This window comes from Mauremys mutica, chromosome 9, assembly GCF_020497125.1.
Source record: "Mauremys mutica isolate MM-2020 ecotype Southern chromosome 9, ASM2049712v1, whole genome shotgun sequence".
NCBI lineage: Eukaryota > Metazoa > Chordata > Testudines > Geoemydidae > Mauremys > Mauremys mutica.
Window position 1 is genome coordinate 80,932,643 of NC_059080.1, and position 24,197 is coordinate 80,956,839.

Genomic DNA, 24,197 nt, shown 5'->3' on the forward strand with positions numbered 1-24,197 from the left:
ACCATGAGGAAGGCCTCATGCCAATGGAATTTGGGCATAGTGTCTGATATGCTGCAGACCATTGAGGACTTACCATTTGATGGTTGGGTTTTATTTTCTGAAAAGACCGTCAAACCTTGCAGTCTTTTAAACACTCCCAAGCTACTTTGCATGCTTTGGGAGTATATACTCCAGCCACGAAGAGATGCCACTATGGCAGTCAGCAGCCTCAACAGCAGTACTGCTCACAGCATTGTTTTTTGTTTGGTTGGTTTTTTTGGCCAATCTCCCCGCCCCCACCCCCTTTTTTTTTTTAATGTGGCAGTGGGACTACTCCAGAGAGAGCCAGAGATCTCAAAGGAGTAGGTCCTCTAGTTCTGGGCTTAACCAGCTGCCCACTGCCCTCTTCCCCTCCCCTTCACACTCATCCAGAATCTAGCAAGTGCCCATTTTGACTCGTATGTCCAGGACAGCGATCCAGTAGTAACTTCTCCTTCTCTGTCTCCCCTGTTTAGGGACAGGCTGGCCAACTTTTACAGTGTTTGGGTCTTGATTACAACAGAGAACTAAGACTTAAGCACCTTAAGATCAGGTTATGTCTTACAGTTCCTCACTACCCTCCTACCTGATCTGTTTTTAGGGACCCCTCTCACGAGACACTGGGTCCTCGAGCAGGTTCAGTCTTCACTGGCTTTGGGGGCCATAGAGGAGTCCCCCTGTGGCACTGGGACACGGGTTCTACTACCATATTTCCTCATCCCTACGCCAAAGGGAGGGACGAGACCTATCTTCAACCTCCACGAGCTCAACAGATACATCAGATATGTGAGATTCCCTTCCCAAAATCTTCCTTGCCTTGAATCACAATGATTGGTTTTCTGCCTTGGACCTGCAGGATGCTTATTTCCACATAGCAGTCCTCCCAAGCTACAGGAGGATCCTCAGATTTGTAGTGGTTGGCTAGCTCTGCCAGTACACTGTGAGGCCTTTCAGCTGTCTTCCACTCCCCAGGTTATTACCAAGTGTATGATTGTGGAAACAGTGTACATCAGGAAGAAGGGAATTCCTATCTTCCTGTACCTAGATGAGCGCTTACTGAAAAGTGAGTCCAGAGAGGAAGTCCTCTCATATTCACGTCACACTATGCCTACGCAGTTGTCTAGGTCTTATCCCGAACAGCGGGAAGTCAGCATTGGTGCATTGGATCCTTGATGGATTCTACGAGTTGAAGAGTGTTTCTAGGAGATCCAGCCCCTATATCTGGAGCTGCAGTCTCAACCACAACCCGAATATACCTGAGGTTGCTAGACCATATGGACATAGGTAGTCCAATATGCCAGGCTGCGCCTCTAAAGTTGTGGCTGAAGTCGATCTATCATCCAAATCGCTGTCCCCTGGACATGCTGGTCTAAATCCTACCACTAACTCCTTATGATGGACAATTCAGGATACTGTATGCCAGGATATTCCTTTTGCTCCTTTTGCCTCCACTGACTAGGACCTATAGTCACGAATGCCTCCTTAATAGGTTGGAGAGCACATCTGGACTCACTGAAAGTTCAAGGCCTGTAGTAGAACAAGAAGCTTCACTGCATATTGGTGTCCTGTAGCTTTGTGTCATCTACAATTTGTGTTAGACTTTTCAGGATCACATCAGGGGTTCTCATACTCACTGACAGTACCACCATGATTATATGAACAGGCAGGGGTGGGGGAGCATGCTCCAACATGCTTTGTCAAGAGGCAATCAGGCTCTGGCAGTTTTGCACCAGGGAACACATTACCCCCATGACCAATCACTTAGCGGATCACCTCATCAGGAATTTCTCCCTGAATTACGAGTGGTCTCTGAAGTCGAGCATCCTGCAGTCCTTCTTTGCCATTTGAGGCGTCCTGACAATCAACCTGTTTGTCACAAGAGAAACAAGAAATGCCAGCTGTTCTGCTCTTGAGGGGGTCTCATTCCGGGCTCCTTGAACAATGCTTCTTCTCCGAGTGCTGTCCCTGTGGGTGCTCCACTCTAGGTGACGGTGCGTCTCGGCGCTGTCGATCGGAGATTTTCGGTAGCAGTGCCTGGTTGGGGTGCACGCACCCAGATGGTATCTCCCGTCTAGTTGGAATCTTCCTGAGTGCGTGCGCCCCACACCCTCCTCAGTTCCTTCTCAACCGTCCTCGGCTGAAGACGGGACTCGGAGCAGTGCTGCCTTCTCTTCCCTGGTATCTATAGGAAACAGTAACAAAGAACATAGAAATAATTATTAATTACTTCCCAGTTGTTTCCCTTCCTTTAGTATAGTTACATAGTTAGTTACTTAGTTTAAAAAAAAAAAATCACTTCAGACTTGTCTCTCACTGAGACACTCTCCTCTGCCATTTCTAATTTACAATGCCAGGGGCTTCAGGATTCAAGAGGTGTGTTTTCTGGCACGACTCCATACCAAGGTTGGATGGGCACTCACATTGTGTGAAGTACCTCGCGGAAGCCTACATCCCCGCAAAGTGCCTCTACTGTATGAGCCTCGAGTCGGGGGCTCGGCACGACAGGGACCTGCGGCTTAAAATGCTTCTCATGGAGAAATCCCCGCAGCCGCTTTCGGAGATGGGGAAAGTTAAACCCACTCCCACATCCTCCCCAGCCAGATCGAAACCGGTGGGGAGCGTTGCTTCACCCTCCCTGGAGCGGAGGCAAGAAGCAGAGCAGTCTCATAGGAGAGACTCTAACAAGGGTAAGGGGTCTCCTGGGAGATCCCTACCCTCTGTGCTGACAGCGCCCAAGCTAGGCGCCTCAGCCCCGGATCACGCCTCAACAACGGCTCCCACAGACCGTAGAGGCGAACACAGAAGGATTCCGCGGCACCAAGCGCCTCAGCGTAAAAACAGCCGCGGAGCCGGCTGCGCGCTCTGTCCCGGTGCCGACAAGGACGTCGGCACCGCAAGCCTCAGGGCAAAAAATAGCCGCGAAGCCGGCTGCGCACGCTGCCCCGGTGCCGACAAGGAAGTCGGCACCGCAAGCCTCAGGGCTAAAAATAGCTGCGAGGCCGGCTGCGCGCTCTGCCCTGGTGCCGACAAGGACGTCGGCACCGCAAGCCTTAGGGCAAAAAATAGCCACGGAGCCGGCTATGCGCTCTGCCCCGGTGCTGACAAAGCCGTTGGCACCGCAAGCCTCTGGGCGGAAGAAGGGAAGGAAAAAAAAAAAAAAGCTGCGGCTCCGACCGCGTGCTCTGCCCCGGTGCCAGGTAGGACGTCGGCACCGAGCCTGCCTTCCGCCCCTGCACCAACAGACCCCCTGCAGGGCACCAACAACCGACCCACTGCACTGCTCACACTTTCACTTTCGCTTCTTAACATGACAGTGCAGTCCCACCACCTGAACTGGCTACCTTCACTGAGCGCGAACCTGATCTACAACGGCAAGCAGAGTTCGCCACACCTCCATCTCCTCCCCCACTGGAGCCTTTTTCCACCTCAGGCTAAGGTCCGCAGCCTCCAGCCTCAGTTTCCCTACTTCGCTCCCTATAAATGAGGCACTCTTGGAACCAGCTGACGCTCTCTGCAAACTCCAGCTTCTTTATTACCAACCTGCAGAAAAGCCGAACATAGATACTATGTTCCTGCTAAGGACGCTGACTTCCTATTTTTTTTTTTTCACAACTGAACTCTTTCATTATCAATGCAGTCGCACAAAGAACGAAACAGCCACAATATCAGTCCACCCCGCAAGACATGGACCGTAAACACCTTGACGTATTGTGTCGCAAGGTTCACACATCCTCCACTCTACAATTCTGGATCGCAAACTACCTTGCACTCCTTGCCAGGCATGACTTTGATGACTACAATAAACTTTTGAATTCGCCTCTTACATTCCAGAGGACAGGACAGCGGGCTTTAAATCAATTCTGAGCGAGTGCCAATTGATTTCCAGAACAGCCCTACAAGCCTCTTTAGACACGACAGACACAGCAGCCGTACAACTGCACCGGCTGTGATTATGCGCAGATCTTCATGGCTTTCTGCATCTGGCATCCCTAAAGACCTGCAGAACAAAGTGGAGGACCTCCCCTTTGATAAACATAAACTGTTTTCTTTAAAAAAAAAAATACAAAAAAAAATACAAAACCACACCTGATGAACTACTTCATACGATGAAAGATTCTAGAGCGACACTGCGCACCCTGGGCATTCACCCATCTCTTCCCAGGGGTCAACGATATCAACCCAAACCTTACCACATAAATAGGAATCGCGCTAGACCCCCTAAGCGCAGACAAGATCAAGCTCAAGCAACCACTTCCCATCCATCTGGGAATAAACAATTTTAAAAGGTTGGTTCAGGGTCTGTGCGACCACTCCTTGATTCCACAGCCTATTTGCCCATTTCGCCACCGCCTCCAGAGTTTCCAACATGCCTGTCAGCAAATTACACAGGACCGCCGAGTCCCCGAGATAGTTCAGTCCGGTTACTCTAGCCCATTCATATCCTATCCTCCTCCCCTTCCCCGTCCCTCTTCAGGGACCCCTCTCATGAGCACCTGCTTTGCGCAGAAGTTGCTTATCTTTTACAGCTAGGTGCAGTGGAGCCTGTGCCAATGCTACATCCAGGGAAAGATTTCTACTCCCATTACTTCCTGACCCAGAAAAGGACTGGGAGCTGGAGGCCTATACTAGACTTACGCCAACTGAACGAATTCGCGAGGATACAAAAATTCAAAATGGTCACACTGGGCACATTAATTCCTGCACTAGATCAAGGGGACTGGTTTTCAGCCCTCAACCCACAGTACGTCTCTTTTCATATATCAATTCATCCAGCTCACAGACGCTTTCTAAGCTTCACAATCGGTCACGACCATCTCCAATATGGAGTTCTTCCTTTCGGCCTCTCCACAGTGCCAGGAGTTTTTTTCCTAAATTCTAGCTGTACTCGTGGCTCACCTCCACAAACATGGGGTCACGCAGTTCCCCTACCTGGACGATTGCCTCATCAAGGGCAACTCCTATGGCGAGACACTCCAAGCTACTCTTTCACTATCGCCCTCTTTCACAGCCTAGGCCTCCAAATAAACGCCCAAAAATCCACCCTGACACCTACACAACAGATTGAGTTCCTCGGAGCTCATCTCAACTCAATCCAGAGCAGAGCCTTGCTCCCATATCACAGATTCCCCGCTATCACGCAGCTCAAACGCACGCTCTCTATTCATCCAAGGACACAGGCAAGACTCTGCCTACAGCTCCTTGGTCATATGGCAGCCACTACCTTCATACTCCAATACGCCAGGCTGCACACGAGATGTCTTCAGGGCTGACTCAATTCCAATTTCAAACCCAACAGACACACCTTAGGGATGCTGTTAACTCCGCCTCCCAACTTTCTAGCTTCCCTACAGTGGTGGACAAGACCAGAGAACCTCTGCACTAAGGTTTCCTTCCAGAACTGATCCCCAGCACTCGTGCTCACCACGAACGCTTCCCTAATTGGTTGCGGAGCGCATTTAGAGGGACACAGGGCGCAAAGCTAGTGGTCTGCATCAGAGTCACACCTACACATAAATCTCTTATTGTTCAGAGCTGTGAGATGAGCGTGCTTTCATTTTCTTCCCCTCATAAAGAACAAATACCTGCGAGTCTTAACAGACAACATAGCATGTATTACTACATCAACAGACAAGGGGGAGCACGCTCACATTCTCTTTGCATGGAAACCATCCGTCTATGGAATTGGTGTATATAACGTCAAATACAGACCACCGCTTTCTACCTGCCAGGCTGCCACAACACTACTGCCGACGCACTCGGCAGGCACTTCTCGACGGAACACGAATAGGAACTGCACCCCACAATACTTCAACAGCTCTTCTCCCTCTGGGGCACCCCGTCAGTAGACCTCTCTGCCACAACCCAGAACTGAAAATGTCCCCAGTTTTGCTCCAGAGTGGGACTCAGAACTCCATCCCCAGGAGACGCATTCCTCATCCCGCGGAACACCTCTCTCCTGTACGCCTTCCACCAATCCCTCTGCTACACGGGGTTCTTTGGAAGATTGTGGACCATAAGGACCGGGTCATACTTATTGCCCCGGCTTGACTGAGACAGACATGGTATCCCTACCTACTCTGCATGTCCTCCTGTCACCCACAGGCTCTCCCCAACAGGCCAGATCTCCTTTTCCAGAACAATAGACTGGCTCTTTACCCTGAGCTCCTCAAGCTCCACCTCACAGCGTGGTTCCTTCATGGTTCCAAACCCATGAACTAGCCTGTTCTGAGCAAGTCCGATATGTCTTCCTGCACAGTAGGAAAGACTCCACTCATAAAACCTACCCGCAGAAGTGGAAGAATTTCGCCCTCTGGTGCTTACGTAAGCACTTAGCGCCCAATATGGTAACCCTCCCTATCATTCTAGGCTACCTCTTGGAACTAAAACAAGACGGACATTCGCTCAGCTCCACCAAAGTGCACCTGGTGGCACTTACCACCTTCCATGACCTCTTAGCAGGTTATTCACTCTTTACTCACCCAACCCTAAAACGATTTCTCACAGGCCTGCAAAACCTCTACCCTGAAATTCACCCAATAGCTGCTTCATGGAATCTTAACCTCGTTCTACACGCTCTCATGAAGCCTCCATTCGAGCCCTTGGCTACCTCCTCTCATCTCCATATATCCATGAAGGTGGCTTTCTTAGTTGCCATAACATCGGCAAGGAGAGTAGGTGAAATGAGTGCCCTGATGGCCCACTCTCCCTACACAATCTTCTCCAAAGACAAAGTCACTTTGAGACCACATCCTAAATTTCTTCCTAAAGTGGTATCTACCTTCCACCTCAACCAACCTATATACTTACCTACTTTCTATCCCGAACCTCACAAGACTGCACAAGAGGCAACCCTACATACTCTCGATGTCAGGCGAGCAATTGCCTTTTATTTAGACAGGACTAAACCATTTCGCAAGTCTCCGCGACTCTTTGTTTCCATTACCGAAAAAAAAAAAAAAAATCAAACGGTATGGCTATCTCTAAACAACGTCTGTCCAAGTGGATCTCTGACTGCATCAGATCCTGTTACCATGCGATGAATCTTCAACCGCCTGAAGGCATTAGAACTCATTCCACTAGAGCCATGTCGGCATCCATTGCCTTCTTACACAATGTTCCCATTCCTGATATCTGCAAAGCGGCTACATGGTCATCTGAACACATGTTTGCAAAACACTGTGCTCTAACGCAAAACACCACGGCAGACACAATAGTAGGTCATACAGTACTATCTTCATTACTCCCTGCCGTATCTCCAAAGTCCCACCAACCGTAGTGGGTACTGCTATACATTCACCTAGAGTGGAGCACCCACAGGGACAGCACTCGAAGAAGAAGAGAAAGTTACTCACCTTGCAGTAACTGAGGTTCTTCGAGATGTGTGTCCCTGTGGGTGCTCCACTCCCCGCCCTCCTCCCCTCTACTTTGGAGTACTAAGATTACTCTCCACGGTAGAGAAGGAACTGAGGAGGGTGTGGGGCGCACGCACTCAGGAAGATTCCAACTAGACGGGAGATACCATCTGGGTGCGTGCGCCCCAACCAGGCACTGCTACCGAAAATCTCCGATCGACAGCGCCGAGACGCACCGTCACCTAGAGTGGAGCACCCACAGGGACACACATCTCGAAGAACCTCAGTTACTGCAAGGTGAGTAACTTTCTCTTTTCACCTGAACTGAGAATCGGCACTCTTGTATGCTTTTCCTCCAATTCCAATCATCCCACAGGTCATTCTCAAGTTGACATTGGACCATAAATGTGGCCGAGACAATGTTGGTTCTCTGACCTCCTCGTGTTATCAGTTTGGCCTCCCATATCCCTTCCTCTTCATCCTGGCCTCCTGACTCAGCATCACAGTCAGTTTTTGCTTCCAGCTCTCAGCTCCTTGCACCTCGCAGCATGGATTCTTCATGGTTTGATGAGGAGGAGGAATGATGTTTGGAGGTGGTCTGGCAAGTCTTTCTCAACAGTAGGAAGCCTCCACCAGGGCAGCCTATTCAGCCAAGAGGAAACAATTCTTAGTATGGTCATTAGCCCAGGGAGTTCAACCAACCCAGGCTTGTATCCAGGACATCTTAGAGTACCTGTTACCTTCAGTCTTCTGATCTTGTGCTTGGTTCATTGAGAGTCCACCTGGTGGCAATAATGGCATTTCATCCACCTATCCTTGGGAAGTCAGTTCAAACTCCATGGCAATGAGGTTCTTGAAAGGAGCCATTCATCTCTACCCACCAGCTAAAGAGACGGATCCTCTGTGGGACCTTACTACTCATGGGAGGGGCTATGGCCACAGGGTGCGAGTGCTGCACCCATGAGTACTGTAAGGCAAAGTTCTCTGGCTCTGGTGTATGGGGAGCGCACGCCCACATGAAATACACATCTGCATCACATCTCAAAGAACAACCGTTCTAGGTAGGTAACCACTTTCCCCATATATTTGACACCACCTTTGGTATCTCAGTATAGTGATTGGAACTTTTAAATTGTTCCTTCTCTTTTGACTTTCTGCTTTCTTGGAGAAAACATAATCAAGCAGATGAAGTGCGTAAGTCTCTTTAAAGCACAAAAATGCAGGTTTGAAGCTGTAATTCTAATGATTTCAAGGAGAAAAATGGCCTCCAGATATAGTTTAATCTCTGAGGTGTTTTAGGGAAATGTTAGGTATAGTAGAACCGTGTTTATCTGGTCTAATTGGGGCCGGATCAGATAACAACTCCGGATAAACTGGAGGATGGGGAAATGGGATGCTGCAGTGCCATTTAGTGGTCACGGGAGTGATTGCCTGCTTCTTGCCCTGGAGTCCTGGTGGTTCAGTAAATGCAGAGAGCTGGTTAAGGGAGGGTTGGATAAACAGGGTTCTACTGTAACTAGTGATCTACTGTTAATTGACAAAACTGCAGAGAGAAACTTAAAAAAAAAAATAGCTGCCCACTTTGAAATCCCACCCAAAATCTCAAAGAACAAAGTTAATGAGGACAAAAAAATAACACCGGTACGTGGGAAAGGCAGTTCAGCAGCAGCAGTTCATGCTCTGTGGGGTTTTACCTCTTCTCCCTAAGTATTGACACCTCATCCCAAATGTGGAAAGTGTAGAGTCTCAGTTCAACACCACCTGCCAAATTATTGCTTAAATATCTTCATTAAGCAAAGGAACTGCATCATAGAAATGTCGAAAACACTTGAATTTCATGTGTAAAAGGAAAAGTGTTAGGTTGCTGTACGATCAACCTAATTCTAGTGACTATTGTTTTTAAAATATTTTGCTATGAATTAATCTGCCAGTTCAAACCTGAGTACTGAAGAGGACACAGTATACATTTTAAAATTATATATGGCCTTTTCATATTGTAGTTGTAATTTTTAATATCTTATCTCTTTACATGAAGGTATAGCAAATGAATCTAAAAAACTGTATGGAGTTCAATTCCACCCTGAAGTTGGCCTTACAGAGAATGGAAAATTGATACTGCAGAATTTCCTCTATGATATTGCTGGATGCAGTGGTAACTTCACAGTAGAAAATAGACAGCTTGCATGTATTCAAGATATCAAAGAGAAAGTGGGTTCATCAAAAGTCCTGGTAAGTAGGTTTAGAACAGGTTTTGCAACTTCCAGTCTTATGAATAATAGTGACACTTGTAGTTATGCTGGTTACTTAAAAAAATGACAGTTTTCATGCTTCAGGGTGTAAACTGGCCAGTGGTTTAGGAAGCTCATTCTCATTACTGCACAATTCGCCTAGTGCACTGTTTCACTTTTCATTTTCCTCTGAAGCATTGGGTATAGCAACAGTGGACAAACTACGTCCCAGGGGCCACATCCGGCCCTCCAGAAGTATTAATCCGGCCCTTGAGCTCCTGCTGGGAAGCAGTGTCTGGGGCTTGCCCTGCTCTGGTGCTCCAGCTGGGGAGTGGGGCTGGGGTCTTGCCCCACTCCGCACGGCTTCCAGAAGCAGCAGCATGTCCCCCTCCGGCTCCTATGCGTAGGAGCAGCCAGAGGGCTCAGCACGCTGCCCCCACCCCTACCGCTGCCCCCTCAGCTCCCGTTGGCTGGTAACCGCAGCCAGTGGGAGCTGCGGTGTGATGCCTGTAGACAAGGCAGCGCACAGAGCCATGTGGCTGCACCACCACGTAGGAGCTGGCAGGGGGACATGCCACTATTTCTGGGAGCATCTTGAGGTAAGTGCCACCTGGAGCCTGCCCCTTAACCCCCTCCCATGCCCCAACCCCAGCCCTGGTTCCCCTCTTGCCCTCTGAACCCCTTGGTCCCAGCCCAGAGCACCCTCCTGCACCCCCATCCCCATCCCAGAGCCTGCACCTCCAGCCGGAGCCCTCCCACCCACACCCCAATTTCGTGAGCATTCATGGCTCGCCATACAATTTCCATACCCAGATGTGGCCCTCTGGCCAAAAAGTTTGCCCACCCCTGGGGTATAGTGTGATACGTAGGTTATTATTGCGTTGTTATTGTAGCCATGTTGGTCCCAGGGTATTAGAGACACAAGGTAGGTGAGTTAATATCTTTTACTGGACGAACAGAGCACCTTGTTCTGATCATGGTAATTCTTATATTCAGTCTGAGTTTTAAGATAACTATCATTCTCCCATAGATGTTTGGACAAGTTTGATTTTTTTTTTTCCTCTGGCCCTAATCTAGGTTTTACTCAGTGGAGGTGTGGACTCAACAGTGTGTACTGCTCTCCTGAACCAAGCTTTAAACCAAGACCAAATCATAGCTGTACACATAGATAATGGATTCATGCGCAAGAGGGAAAGTCTATCTGTGGAGGAGGCACTCAAAAAACTTGGAATTCAAGTCAAAGGTACTGTGTTTCATGTTACTTTTACTTCATGTAAATGAGGGTAATATGGCTAGTCTTCTAAAAGAAAATCCATAATCTTACAATTAATCATAGTTTTATTGTCTAATGAAACTGCGTGTGAAATTTTGAGAATTTAAATATCAAAATGTAGTTGTTACTAGTAGTATATATGTATATGTATTATATGTACTATAATTATATGTGTTATAATTATTTAATATTAGGGTACTCCCCAGTGATCCAAATCAGGACCGAGGCCACATTGTGCTAGGCATTGTACAAAAATTCATAGGAAAACACAAGCCCAGAGCCAAATAATTTAAAATATAAGTTTAAATATATAGATTCTAATTTACAAATTAGTGCTTTCCATTGATGAGTGAAAAATGATGTCCTGAACGGAGAGATTAAACCATTTCACCAGTGGCACATACACCTCTACCCCGATATAACACGAATTCGGATATAATGCGGTAAAGCAGCGCTCCAGGGGGGCGGGGCTGCGCGCTCCGGCGGATCGAAGCAAGTTCGATATAATGCGGTTTAACCTATAACACGGTAAGATTTTTTGGCTCCCGAGGACAGCATTATATTGGGGTAGAGGTGTATGTGATTACAGCTATTGAGGAATTGTATGACAGTTGGCGTCTGCCTCAACCATCAATTCCTTTTCTTCCACTGGCAAATGAGTCCATTGCCTTCAGCCAGGGCCGGCTCCAGGCACCAGCACAGCAAGTAGGTGCTTGGGGCGGCCAACAGAAAGGGGCGGCAATTCGGCGGCAGGTCCCCCCAGTCCCTCTCCCGCCGCTGAATTGCTGCCGAAGAATGAAGCGGCAGTGGTAGAGCTGCCACCGAAGTCCCACCAATCACGGCTTTTTTTTTTCTTTTCTTCGCCGCTTGGGGCGGCAAAAACGCTGGAGACGGCCCTGCCTTCAGCGATTGCAGTTCCCTGTTCATATGAAGCAATTTTTTCTTATTGAAGAGTTTAGCTCTCAGCTCTCTAGCTAAGTCTTAATTGTTTAACTTTGTAAGCCAATTTGCATGTGTGATACCTTTCTGATTTCAAATTTTTTTTAATAAACAAGTTTCTTTTTGAGATGTGTGTTGTACCGATGGCTTCTGGGCAGCCTACTTATTTATTTTAACCTATTTTCAGAAAAGCTGGCTGGGAAGCACCTTGGGGGTTACAAGCAGTACATTATGAGAGATCAGAAGGTATCCCTTTTGGCCAATAAGGTCTCAGCTTGTTTCTCCTCAGAGATGTGATGGGATCAGAGGAGACAAATGATGCATATCAAAGCTAGGCAGTGAAGTATCACATCATTCATACTGTTTACATAAAATCATGTAATTCATGAGTAGCTTTTGCATATTGATAAATCTGGCAATGATTACTGTTGTGTCTAATGACTTTTTATGCTCAGATTGTCAAGGCATCTGGTAACATGGTATATGTTAGACAACACATTCAGTTAAACTGCCAGCAGTGAACAGTGCAAAGAGCTGCAACCTCTGTACCTTCCATCTTATCACAAGGAAAACCTTACCCAATATAGTCTAAGCTTTGTCCATCCATAGTTGGCTCAATGTTTCACCAAGAGTAATTGTATGGTGGAATAGATTAGTAAGGGAGGTGGATGAAATATCGTCACGTCAGATAATCCTTAAATGAGTGAGTGCTTGAGTAGCCCTGTAAAATGCAGAGTATCTGAAGATATGACCTCTAAGTGATCTTTTTAAAGTAATAGACTTATTTTCTGTAATTCTGTTTAGTATTATATGATTTTGTCAATACATTTCTGTATTTTGTGCAGTGGTAAATGCAGCCCATTCATTCTACAATGGTACAACAACTCTGCCAATCTCTGATGAAGACAGAACTCCCCGAAAAAGAATTAGCAAGACTTTAAATATGACTACAAGTCCTGAGGAAAAAAGAAAAATTATTGGTGACACCTTCGTTAAGGTAATCGCTTTATAGTTATTTTAGCATTTAAAAGGGACACTGTCAATTAAATTTTTTTTTTTAAATGCAGTCTTACTCCACTCGAGAGAGCCTTTCTCAGGCAATGTGTGCTTCAGGACATCAGCTATCACGTATGTTTTGGCATGTGGACGTTGGACATAAGTGAGGATAGAATGTAGGATATCTTGCTCCAGAGCCCAGGCCTCGAACACATAACTTCAAGGAGAATCTGTTAGCTGAAGCAGAATTAGGTTTGCCACTGATCATAGTATGATGGTTACAGTTGAGTAGATCTTCTATTCTGTCCACTATGCAGCTTAGTGGCTGACTCACGTATAAAAGCTAATATACATTGCACAAGCTTTAAAAAATAGCATGCTTTTACCAAATGGCAAATGACTAACTAGATAGTTAATATCTTGGTGGTATTCTAATAATGCATCAACTTGCAGCCATTTTAACTTCTGTTTTATCATTAATGATTCAAGGAGGAGTGTACCTGGCTAAGAAGCACTGTTACTATTAGTGGTAATTCAAGTATTTAAAAAAAAATTACTTTTATTAATCATTCAGCTAAATACATAAGAGACACATGTGGGGCAGGAGTTTTGGCTTCCCCTTTTCAGGAATAGAGTATTATCACGAGCAATCTTCTTATTAATCAGTGTTGGTCTAAAGCAGAGGGGATTGAAATTCACTAGTCCTTTAAGTATGTTTGTAACATGATTTTGGATCCCTCAGGATCAAGGTAAAACATTTATGTTTTCCCTCCGTATTATAGATTGCCAATGAGGTAATTGGAGAAATGAATCTGAAACCTGAAGAGGTCTTTCTTGCTCAGGGAACCCTAAGACCTGATCTCATTGAAAGTGCTTCCCTTGTTGCAAGTGGCAAAGCTGAAGTAATCAAAACTCATCACAATGACACAGAGCTGATCAGAAAGCTGAGAGAAGAGGTAAATAAAAAATGGGAGTATCACATTTATTTTATTTTTGATGTAACCCAAATCTGAAGTTAAATGTGAAAAAAGAAATAGTATATATACCTTCCTATCAATATAAATGTTGACACTAGGGAGGCTTTGTACAGAGGCCAGTGTGATGGGGCCCTATTTTGGTCAGGGCCTTTAGGTGTTACTGTAATATATATGTGGCTGTAATTAATTTACTCTTCATCTTTCTAACTTCCTGGTTCTCCTAAAGTAATTTTGGTGGGTTGAGTATTTGGACAATACTGAATAGTTGGGGAAAATATTCACAAATTGTCAAGTTGATGAATTTCAGCATGAATGATTTTGTTCAAAAATTCATATAAGAAATTTTGCTTTTCATTATTCTCCCATTTTAAAACCCTTTTCCCCAAGAGGGAGCAGAAACAATACCATGTGTTTTAGGTGGAAAGCTAATTTGGATAGGCTTCCCAAACAAGCTGGATCCATCCCGCCTACAACTCACTAATCAATAGCCTGTCTGCATTTCCAGAGTTCAGCACATTAATTTTCCAACAAGATCTGGACACTCTCTAAGGGAGCCTTGACCGAAACCTGTGAATCCAACCCCTATCTTTCCTGGCTTGTGAAAGAGAGTCATGGGCAATTGGTGCCACTCAGGCCTGATACAGCCAACCCCTCATTCGAGAAGGAATCTTCCCTTCTCCTTCAAAGACAATAATTCAAACAACTCTTAAGAAACTCAGCCTGGTTCTATCCCAGCTACAGCCAAGTGTCAAACCTTCCATTCTCGAGCAAGCTCATAGAGAAGCTAGCTGAAAGCCACTACTGGTTTATCTAATTGAAGTTATTATCCTAGACTAGCACAGTCTGGATTCAGGCCAGGACATGGAACTGAAACCGCTTTAGTAGTACTGATGGATGATCTGCTGTCAGTGGATAGAGCGTAGATATCCATTTTAATCCTCCTGGACTTCTCTGAAGCACCTGACAGTGTCAACCATAAGATAGTGTTCTTGTGCCTGAGAGAGGTAGGAGGAGTCCAGGGTAATACACTAAAATGCTTGCATCCTTTCTGGAGGGACTTACCCAACAAATAGTGATGGGAAATTGCACCTCCACTACTTAGACCCCTCACTTGTGGAGTCCATAAGATAAGTTCTCTTTCACTGGTCCTATACAACATCTACATGCACCTACTAGATGAGCTGGTCAGACAACATGGATTAAGTGCCAGAAATATGCAGATGATATACAGCTTTACCTGTCCTTCACCATATATGACTACGACTCTACCATCAAGATGGCCCAGGGCTTGGATGAAATTAGACCATGGATGAAGAACAACTGGTTGACGCTGAACCTGAGCAAGATAGAGATGATACTGGTCGGCAAAGGAAAGCATTCTGAAGAGTTTCAACCATAGTGCAGTCTCCTTTGGTTGAAGACACCCCCCCCCCAAATTTGTCAATTCAATCCATGGCCTAGGAGTGCTCCTGGATTCCTTATTGACACTAAGCACACTCACAGCAGCATATTAGAGTAGTGCTTAGTACCATCTGTTGTTGGCTAGGAGACTCCATCCCATTCTGTCAAGTAGTGACCTGCCCTCAGTTACTCATGCCTTCGTAACATCTCAGCTGGACTATAGCGATGCAGTATACCTGGGCATGAAGCATTCGATGCTTAGGAAACTCCAACTGACACAAAACGTTACAGCACACCTCTGCAAAAGCTAGCTGCCATGAATGCATCACAGCCATTCTCCACTTCCTATACAGTAGAACCTCAGCATTACAAACACTTCAGAAATAGAGGTTGTTTGTAACTCTGAAATGTTCATAACTCTGAACAAAATGTTATGGTGGTTCTTTCAAAAGTTTACAAATGAACATTGATTTAATACAGCTTTGAAACTTTACTATGCAGAAGAAAAATGCTGCTTTCCCTTTATTTTTTTAGTAGTTTGTTTAACACAGTACTGTACTGTATTTGATTTTTTTGTTCTTTTTTTTTTTGGTCTCTGCTGCAGCCTGATTTTGTACTTCTGGTTCCAAATGAGGAGTGTGCTTGACTGGTCAGTTCGTAACCCTGGTGTTTCTAACCCTGGGGTTCTACTGTACTGGCTTCTCATAGAATATTGAATCAAGTTCAAGGTCTTGGTACTTCACAAGATTCTTGATTGCCCGAGCCCAGGATATTAAAAGATCTTCTAAAGCTCTGGGATGAAGACCACGCTTAACAAGTTCACTTCTCTGTCACAATGGAGTTTTCTTTCATATATGAGCTTTACCCTTAAGGTAGAGAGAGAGCTTTCTTGAGGCCTCACCCGAAACTGTAGAATGAATTCCCAAAGGAACTCGGAACCATCACAAACCTCACCACCTTCCACTCCACATGCAAGGAGCACTTCTTTAACCTTGCCCTCCGTAACATAAACATATAGTAATGTGTGTGTACAGACTCATGCCTTTATTTATAATTTTAAAAATATTAAAACAAGACACTCCACTTCATATTAACCTAATTTCCTTCTTTGGCAGGGTTACTGGCCTACTGGGGAAGCAGTAGATGTGATCGATCTTGATTTTAGTAAGGCTTTTAACACAGTCGCACATGACAGTTACCTAAGCAAACTAGGGAAATGTGGTCTAGATTAAATTACTGTAAATTGGGTGAACAACTGGTTGAAAGACTGTACTCAAAGAGTAATTACCAATCGTTTGCTGTCAAACCGTGAGGGCATATGTAGTGGGGTCCTGCAGGGGTCAGTCTTGGGTCTGGTACTATTCAATATTTTTATTAAGGACTTGGATAATGGAGTGGAGAGTACGCTTATACAATTTGCAGATGACACCAAGCTGGGCAGGGTTGCTAGCACTTTGGAGGACACAGTTAGCATTCAAAATGTTCTTGACAAAATGGAGAATTGGTCTGAATTCAACAAGATGAAATTCAATAAAGACAAGTTCAAAGTACTTATGAAGGAAAAGTCAAATGCACAGCTACAAAACTGGCTAGGTGGCAGCACCGCTGAAAAGGATCTTGGAGGTTATAGTGAATCACAAATTGAATGAGTCGTCAATGTGATGCAGTTGTGAAAAAGGCTAATATTCTAGAATGTGCTATTAGGACTGTTGTATCTAAAACATGGGAAGTAATTGTCCCACTCTACTCAGCACTGGTGAGGCTTCAGCTGGAGTATTGTTTCCAGTTCTGGGCACCACATTTTAAGAAAAATTGGAGAAAAGCCAGAGGAGAGCAACAAAAATGATACAAGGTTTAGAAAACCTGACCTATAAGGAAAGGTTAAAAAAAATGGGTGTGCTTAGTATTAAGATTCCCCCCTTAGTCTTCTTTTCTCATCAGTCTTCCCGTATGTTAAGGACTGTTATAAAGAGGATGGTGAGCAATTAGTCTCCATGTCTGCTGAAGGTAGAGCAAGAAGTAATGGGGTTAATCTGTAGCAAAGGAGATTTAGGTGAGATGATATTAGGAAAAACTTTTAAACTATAAGGGCAGTTAAGCTCTGGAATAGGCTTCCAAGGGAAGATGTGGAATCCATGTCATTGGAAGCTTTTAAAAGGCTAGACAGACAGTTGTCAGGGGTGGTCTACATTTACTTGGTCCTGCCTCAGTGCAGGGGGCTGAACTTGATAACTTCTCATAGTCCCATCCAGCTCTATATTTCTGTTGATTCCATACTCTTCTCCACCTGGGCAAAGGATAAGAGAACAAACACATGACAGATGTTAGTCATGTTGCTTAATGCATGACTGGAAGGTTCCCAGATACTATATTGATAATTGCAACATAAGAACTATAGAGAATAGGTGACTGACCACAACACACCTATAGTAAATAGTTGATGTGACTGGCTCATAACCTGAAATTTTGTCCAGAGTCTTTAATGACTAATGAATGTATTTGAAGACTTCTCGGTTGGCTTGTGGATGATTGAACTGAAAAAGCGGTTAAATTTGTATGGCTTATTCACAGCAAATAATTTAACCCTCTTTTATCTCTGACTAGAGGCATATCAAGTCTAGCAGCTGATGGAACAGTTATAGATTTTTTTCTATCTTTGAAATTAAATGTATGGTGAAGATTCATTCTCATCCATTTTTCCTTCTTATTAAGCATTTTCTCAAAGCAATGTTCAGATGCTCTCCTTCCTTTCTGCTTTAGTTATTAATCCCCAGTACTGGCAGTTTTCACAGGATTCTCTGCACCTTGAGGTCTTTAAACCGCGATTTGAGGACTTCAATAACTTAGACATAGGTTAGGGGTTTGTTACAGGAGTTGGGTGAGTGTGATTCTGTGGCCTGCGTTGTGCAGGAGGTCAGACTAGATGATCATAATGGTCCCTTCTGACCTTAAAGTCTATGAGTCTGACTAATTTGATTAAAACAACATTATCTGTCAACAGATGGTTGGAGTTATTATTAAGGTGCTATTTGAACATGGCAACTTGAATGTAAATTACTTTATTTTCTATGTAGGGTAGAGTAATAGAGCCACTGAAGGACTTCCACAAGGATGAAGTAAGAGTGCTAGGGAGAGAACTTGGTCTCCCAGAAGAGCTGGTCTCAAGGCATCCATTCCCAGGTATGAGATTTAGGGTTAGTATAATTCATTAAAGTCAAGGACTACAAATGTCATTAATGTTTTTATTCTAATCCTCAGAATAAATTTTATATTTGAATATAGGAAAAATGCACCTCTATAATGTAGGGATGTAAAATGTTAACTGATGAGCATTAGTCTTACTGGTTAACCCACCTTAACAGTTAACCCCTGGGCTGCCAAGCCCTACATTAAGTCATGCATTAAACCCCAGCCGTGCTGCTTGGATGCAGTGGCACCAGCCGTGCCTGCTGGCCAGCCCTTTAATTGGTTAACTGTTTAAACAAAATATTTTTAATCGTTTACATGGTTAATTTTTTAAATGGTATTTATATCCCTACTGCAGTGTTGAGACAGAAACTTGGTATATCTACTATGGCTTTATATTCAAGCAAATTTTGTATTTTCTAGAGATGAAGCACCCCTTATAAGAGAGCCACTGTGCTGTTTAGAGTGATAAAAGAAATATTAGTCCAGTAGCTTTTTTATATGCTTTCTCTTTCAGCTCCATAGTGCAAAAACTCCATTAACAGTGAGATGTAACTGAATATTATTTGTACTGTCCAGCTTGGAACACTAATATAAGTTATTCCTTCCCAGGACCAATTTATCTTTTTGTAGAAATGAGGGGCTATAAGAGATAGCAACAGTTCTTGACCAGACAGCCTCAGAATTGTATTGTATCTGAGAAAACTGAACCCTCCTAAAGGGGATGTCATTGTTTTTAAAATATGCAAGGAACAAAATAGTCCTATAATTCTTGAAGTAGATAGTAGCTGGCTGCTGGCACAAGTCAGCCTAGTAGCTGGCAGTTTGCACAGACCAGCCTATTAGTAGCACAAGCGCTGTATAAAACTATGAATTAGTTTAGGAGTACCACTGTCCTTTTATTACAAGAGATATCATTAGGACACTTCAAGCCAAATTACAAGCAATTTTGTGTTAATCAGCTTTTAAGGCCGTTCCACTGTCAGCATTATTCAGTGATATGTTAGACTTGTAATTGTAATGTTTTTGTCAAATCTCCACAACTTTTGCATATAAGTTGTATAACAGGAGGTGGCAGTGGCAACTGTCTCATCATTGCTGTAATCACAATCCTTTCTCTTTCTTGGTAGCAAAACATCAGAGACACTAACCACTGCCTGACACAACCATACAATTTAGGATGTAGATAAATGATGTCTGAGTATACAAGTTAAGTAACAAAAGTGCTGCTTCAGAACAGATATTGTACAATCTTGGTAGAAATGTTAAGCTAACTAATATGGTAGATATAATAGCAAAGTGAACAAACTATACTTAGTGATAAAGCTTTCTCTTCTAAGATTCGTATAATACATTTTAAATGTGACTGTTCACTTGCACATTCTTTACTGTAAGCTGTTCTAACTTTGCATTTCAGGTCCTGGCCTAGCAATCAGAGTAATATGTGCTGAAGAACCTTATGTTTGCAAAGACTTCCCTGAAACTAACAACATTTTGAAAATAGTAGCAGATTTTTCTGCAAGTGTTAAAAAGGTAATTAAATATTATTGGAACTGAAGAAGGTGGGTTTCATGGGAACCAATAACATGAAAGAAATATGAACACTAATTCCTTGGTGAATTACAGTGAGATTTATAGTATATTAAAATGTAACTGTTAGAAGTAGTAGTGCTGCTTTGTTTGAGAACTGCTGTTTGGTACTTAATTTGTGTGAACTTGAAGATTTTCTGTGTAGTCAGATAGCATTATTGGCGCTATAACAAAACCACATTTAAATGTTGCCTTTTTAGTAAAAGAAAAATTGATTGTGTACTACTCTACAGCAGCAGAATGAGTTGTTCTAGCTAGAGCAATCTAAAAATTACTATGCTAAGAGGACTTTTGAGACTGTTTCCAGCCATATAATATTGGCAGAAAATAGCTGTGGCTCCTCAAAATAGTTGTAATCTTCTAGGTTTGTCTGCATGAACTGTCATTGGGCAGCTAGATCATAATGTGAGAAATAAGGGTCTGATATACTTGTGAGATGTCATAAGCAGGAATTCTGAGCACCCAAGTAAATTAGTAGTGGATCATTTCCCTCTGTTTGCAGCCATTACCTTAATGATAACCTCAGCTGCATCTTCTTTCTAGCTGAAAAAGGCTACAAATTAGCTATCAGGAGTTGCACTAAGAGCAGTGTGTTCATCACACCTGTCCATAAGTTGCTGAAGAATTACCTGAGCATGTGATACTCCTGATCACCAGTATAAGTGGAGTCCGAAGGTTATGTACAGATCTGCTTCCATTATGAGGATGCTGCTGTCTTGTGCATTGGGAAGAAATAGCATAAATAGAAACCTCAGTGAATGATACCTTTAGAGAGCAAACCTAGAAAGAAAAACAAGTTAATCTGTTGCTTCTGGAGAGCTGTGACTCAAACCTGCTAAGCGTGTATGCATTCTGGTTACCAGAACAGAGACTCATAGATTGTACTGCTCCTCGTAATGCTTAAACTTTGTTAATTGAAAACCATACTGCAAATTGCTCTACAGTGAATAAAGCTGTCATAAATGTAAAGTGAACATAAACATTTGGCTGCATAATCATTTATAAGTTTTATCTGAATGTGTCTTTTTACAAAAATTATGAAATGTGATTTTCTGCCCCCTTGCACAGCCACACACTCTGTTACAAAGGGTCAAAGCATGCACAACTGAAGAGGACCAGGAGAAGCTGATGCAGATCACAAGCCTACATTCACTGAATGCCTTCTTGCTGCCAATCAAAACTGTGGGAGTGCAGGTTAGTGGAGTGGCTCTGTGGAGGTGTTGAAGATTGCTTATGCTGAATACAGAAGGCTGCAATATAGTATAATCAATAATTATGCTGTAAAAAAATAAAGAAAATACCATGGCCCAAAAAAATAAAATTAAAGGAGAATCCACAAGACACATCACTTCTATTTTTAACTTATTTTTGCTGGTGTGTGGGCCTTCCGGTAATCTTAGGTCCTCAGGAAGGTTATCCCAGACCTTACAAAGGTGACTATCCAGTTGTATGAGGTCCGTAAGATTCAATAACACCCATCAGATGCTGTGCCAAAAGACTCATACTGCCAATCCAACCCATTTATATGCTCATTGTAATTAAAAAGAATACCCAAAAAACAAGAGCATTGGCACTAAACAGCTTACCTTTAAAACATGTTTTTGTGAAAATAAAATTCATTTTGTGGACAGTAGGAATATAATACAATATTGAAATCTCCAAAATATAATTTATATTGTTGTTGACATGAAACTGCAAGGGTTCTCTTGACATTGTTTTGTGACTGGCGGCGTACTGACATCTCTGATTGTATCCATTCTTATTAGTTTTGTTGACATCAAATTCACAAGGTACAATGACTTGGTTGCTTGATTTAAAGTGTTTTCTGCATTAGTGTAGCAGTTATGGATATCCTTGTAAGTGCTCTTCTAATGCCAATGAGTTTTTAAAAATAAGTTATTTTTATTTAAATTAATTTTTACTTATTACCAAAACAGAAGTGCAGACATAGCAAGCTAAATGCCTTCTTCCATTTTGATAGGCTGTTCTTAGAGTATTTTGCATGGCAGGTTTCTTAAATGTAGTGGGAGGAGGTGTGCTTTGCTATATTTGGCAAATTTTTTGTTAAGCTCTGTTAGATGGCATTGGTTATGTTTTTTGGTATTAAGGTATTTTGTAGTTTTTTGGCATTTTTAATAGAATGAGCTTGAATTTTTAAAACAAGTGTCAAAGGTCTAATTTAAACAGATGACAGTGCTGGAAGCTGAGACTGAAATGTTGTCTTTTTAAATTCTCTGTAGAGTGCCACAATTTTGCTGAGTATTTGATATTTAAGTTCACTGTTCAGAGGCCCTTCCAGTACCCAGGAATTACAAGGCAAATTAATGATGTAGGGTCAAGTTCTGCCCTCAGCTATCTCCATGCAGTCACACTGATTTCACTGGGCTTATAACCGTTAATCAAATGTTGATTTGTTGACTAAAGTTTAGTTCTCTAACTTGATTTTTAACTGCTACAAAATAAATGGGAAAGTACTATATATTGTTTTATATGTTCATTGTTTAAGAGAGATCCGTTCACTTTCTGTTACTTCCCAGGGTGACTGTCGCTCATATAGCTATGTATGTGGGATCTCCAGTAAAGATGCTCCACACTGGGAGTCTCTTATGTTCCTATCCAGGCTCATACCACGAATGTGCCACAACATTAACAGGTATACATTCTCAATTTGGTAGGCAATTACCTTTGTTTTTGGCAATCTGTTTACTAATAATTCTTGTGCATAGAATGCAGAAATTAGACTAGGTAGCTAGTATAACTAAGTTTTCCTTTAAATGATATGGCCTTCATAAAATGTACTTTGAGATTTATTTGTCACCACTACCTAACGAATTCTGATGTGTAGTTATTCCAAAGATGCACAAACTTGAAATACACATCAATGAGTTTCTCTCCTTTTGATGATCACTTGATAAGACAAAATACAGTAATGCTTGTACAACGCCCCATTCTTCTAGGCAACCTACTGTCTTGCATGGCTGCTCCAAACAATGAACAGATTTATTGGGCTGGGATTTAGAAGATCTCTTGAGTTGTCCTAACTCACCTGTCATTGAAGTCACCTGTAAAACTCCCATTGACTAAAATAGGACTAGTTAATATAAGCAATCTGAATAATCCAGCTTGTTCCACCTCTGTTAGAAAACTACCTCTGTTAAATAGCCCTTTTAGTGTCTGAAGACATGTTTCTCTGTATAGTCTGAAACATTAAATCAGTGATAAATAGAGGGAATTAATCAGAAAGTGCCTATGGAAGATCTAGGTGCACATTACTATAGAAATCTATACAAGGCAATATAGCAGGTCTGCCATTCAAGTTAATAGTTTAAATAGTTGTGGCTTGAAAGGAAAAACTGTCCTTTGGTTCTCTTCCCGTATATTATATTGTAATTAACCTGGTAGCACTGCCTGTTGTTAATATTGCATGACACTGGGACTGGAATCTGGTGAGAGGAATGGGAATGGGGGAGGGCTGGGAGCCAGTTTGTGGGGTGAGGGCGGAAGAAACTGAAATTGGGTGAGGCGCTGTGGTGAGACTGGGAATCAGTAGGAGGGGATGGGGAGGAGCTCTGACAAAGAGCTAGAGTGCAGATGGAAAGGTGCAAGTGGCTCAGCAAACAGACTGGAACAGAGAGCCAGGGAGGGAGGAGACTAGAGCAAGGAGATGAGATGGGAATTGTGCGGGGGATACTAGGACAGAGCCTGGGGCATGGCGGGGAGATGGCTCAGATGAAATCATGGTGAGGGAACTGGAGTTGGTGGGACAAGGAGTTCAGGTGAGAGAGAGAGACCTGGGACTTTCTGGGAAAGGAGACTGGAACTAGGTGTGGGGAGGAGAGACTAGGACTCAGATTCCTCCACTGGCATCACTGTCTAGGACTGACTGGGCAAGAAGACTGGGTCTTGGATGAGAAGCTCGAGGAATAAAACTGGGACTGGGTAGGCAAGGAGAATCGGACTGTGACAAGGATCCAAGGCTGTGGAAGAAAGAGGGGGACTGTGCATAGAACGGACCTGCTCTGGGGGTGAATCTCAGTGATGCAATGAAGGAAGCTGTTGTTTGTAGGACCCCTCCTTCACTTGTTGCATAGTAGGTAGTGAGTGGGGCAGGGGATTGCTGGAAAAGAAAGGACTGTCTCATGGTTAAGGCAATTGAATGTGGCTCTGGAGAACTGGATTTTATCCCTACATCTGCCACAGAGTTCCTATGTGATGCTGAGTAAATCACATAAACAAA

The 24,197-nt window shown here is 43.5% G+C and overlaps 1 protein-coding gene across 3 annotated transcripts in view; it reads left to right on the plus strand.

Moving 5' to 3' along the window:
• The window catches only part of GMPS (guanine monophosphate synthase), a 69,851-nt gene that overhangs the window by 30,762 nt on the left and 14,892 nt on the right, over window positions 1-24,197 (plus strand). For all 3 annotated transcript variants that reach the window (XM_045031520.1, XM_045031522.1, XM_045031521.1), the window contains 8 exons: window positions 9,406-9,599; window positions 10,676-10,841; window positions 12,656-12,807; window positions 13,589-13,762; window positions 18,259-18,364; window positions 19,788-19,903; window positions 21,029-21,154; window positions 22,498-22,613. In XM_045031520.1, the coding sequence (XP_044887455.1) occupies window positions 9,406-9,599; window positions 10,676-10,841; window positions 12,656-12,807; window positions 13,589-13,762; window positions 18,259-18,364; window positions 19,788-19,903; window positions 21,029-21,154; window positions 22,498-22,613 (1,150 nt within the window). The remainder of the gene's footprint in view (window positions 1-9,405; window positions 9,600-10,675; window positions 10,842-12,655; window positions 12,808-13,588; window positions 13,763-18,258; window positions 18,365-19,787; window positions 19,904-21,028; window positions 21,155-22,497; window positions 22,614-24,197) is intronic.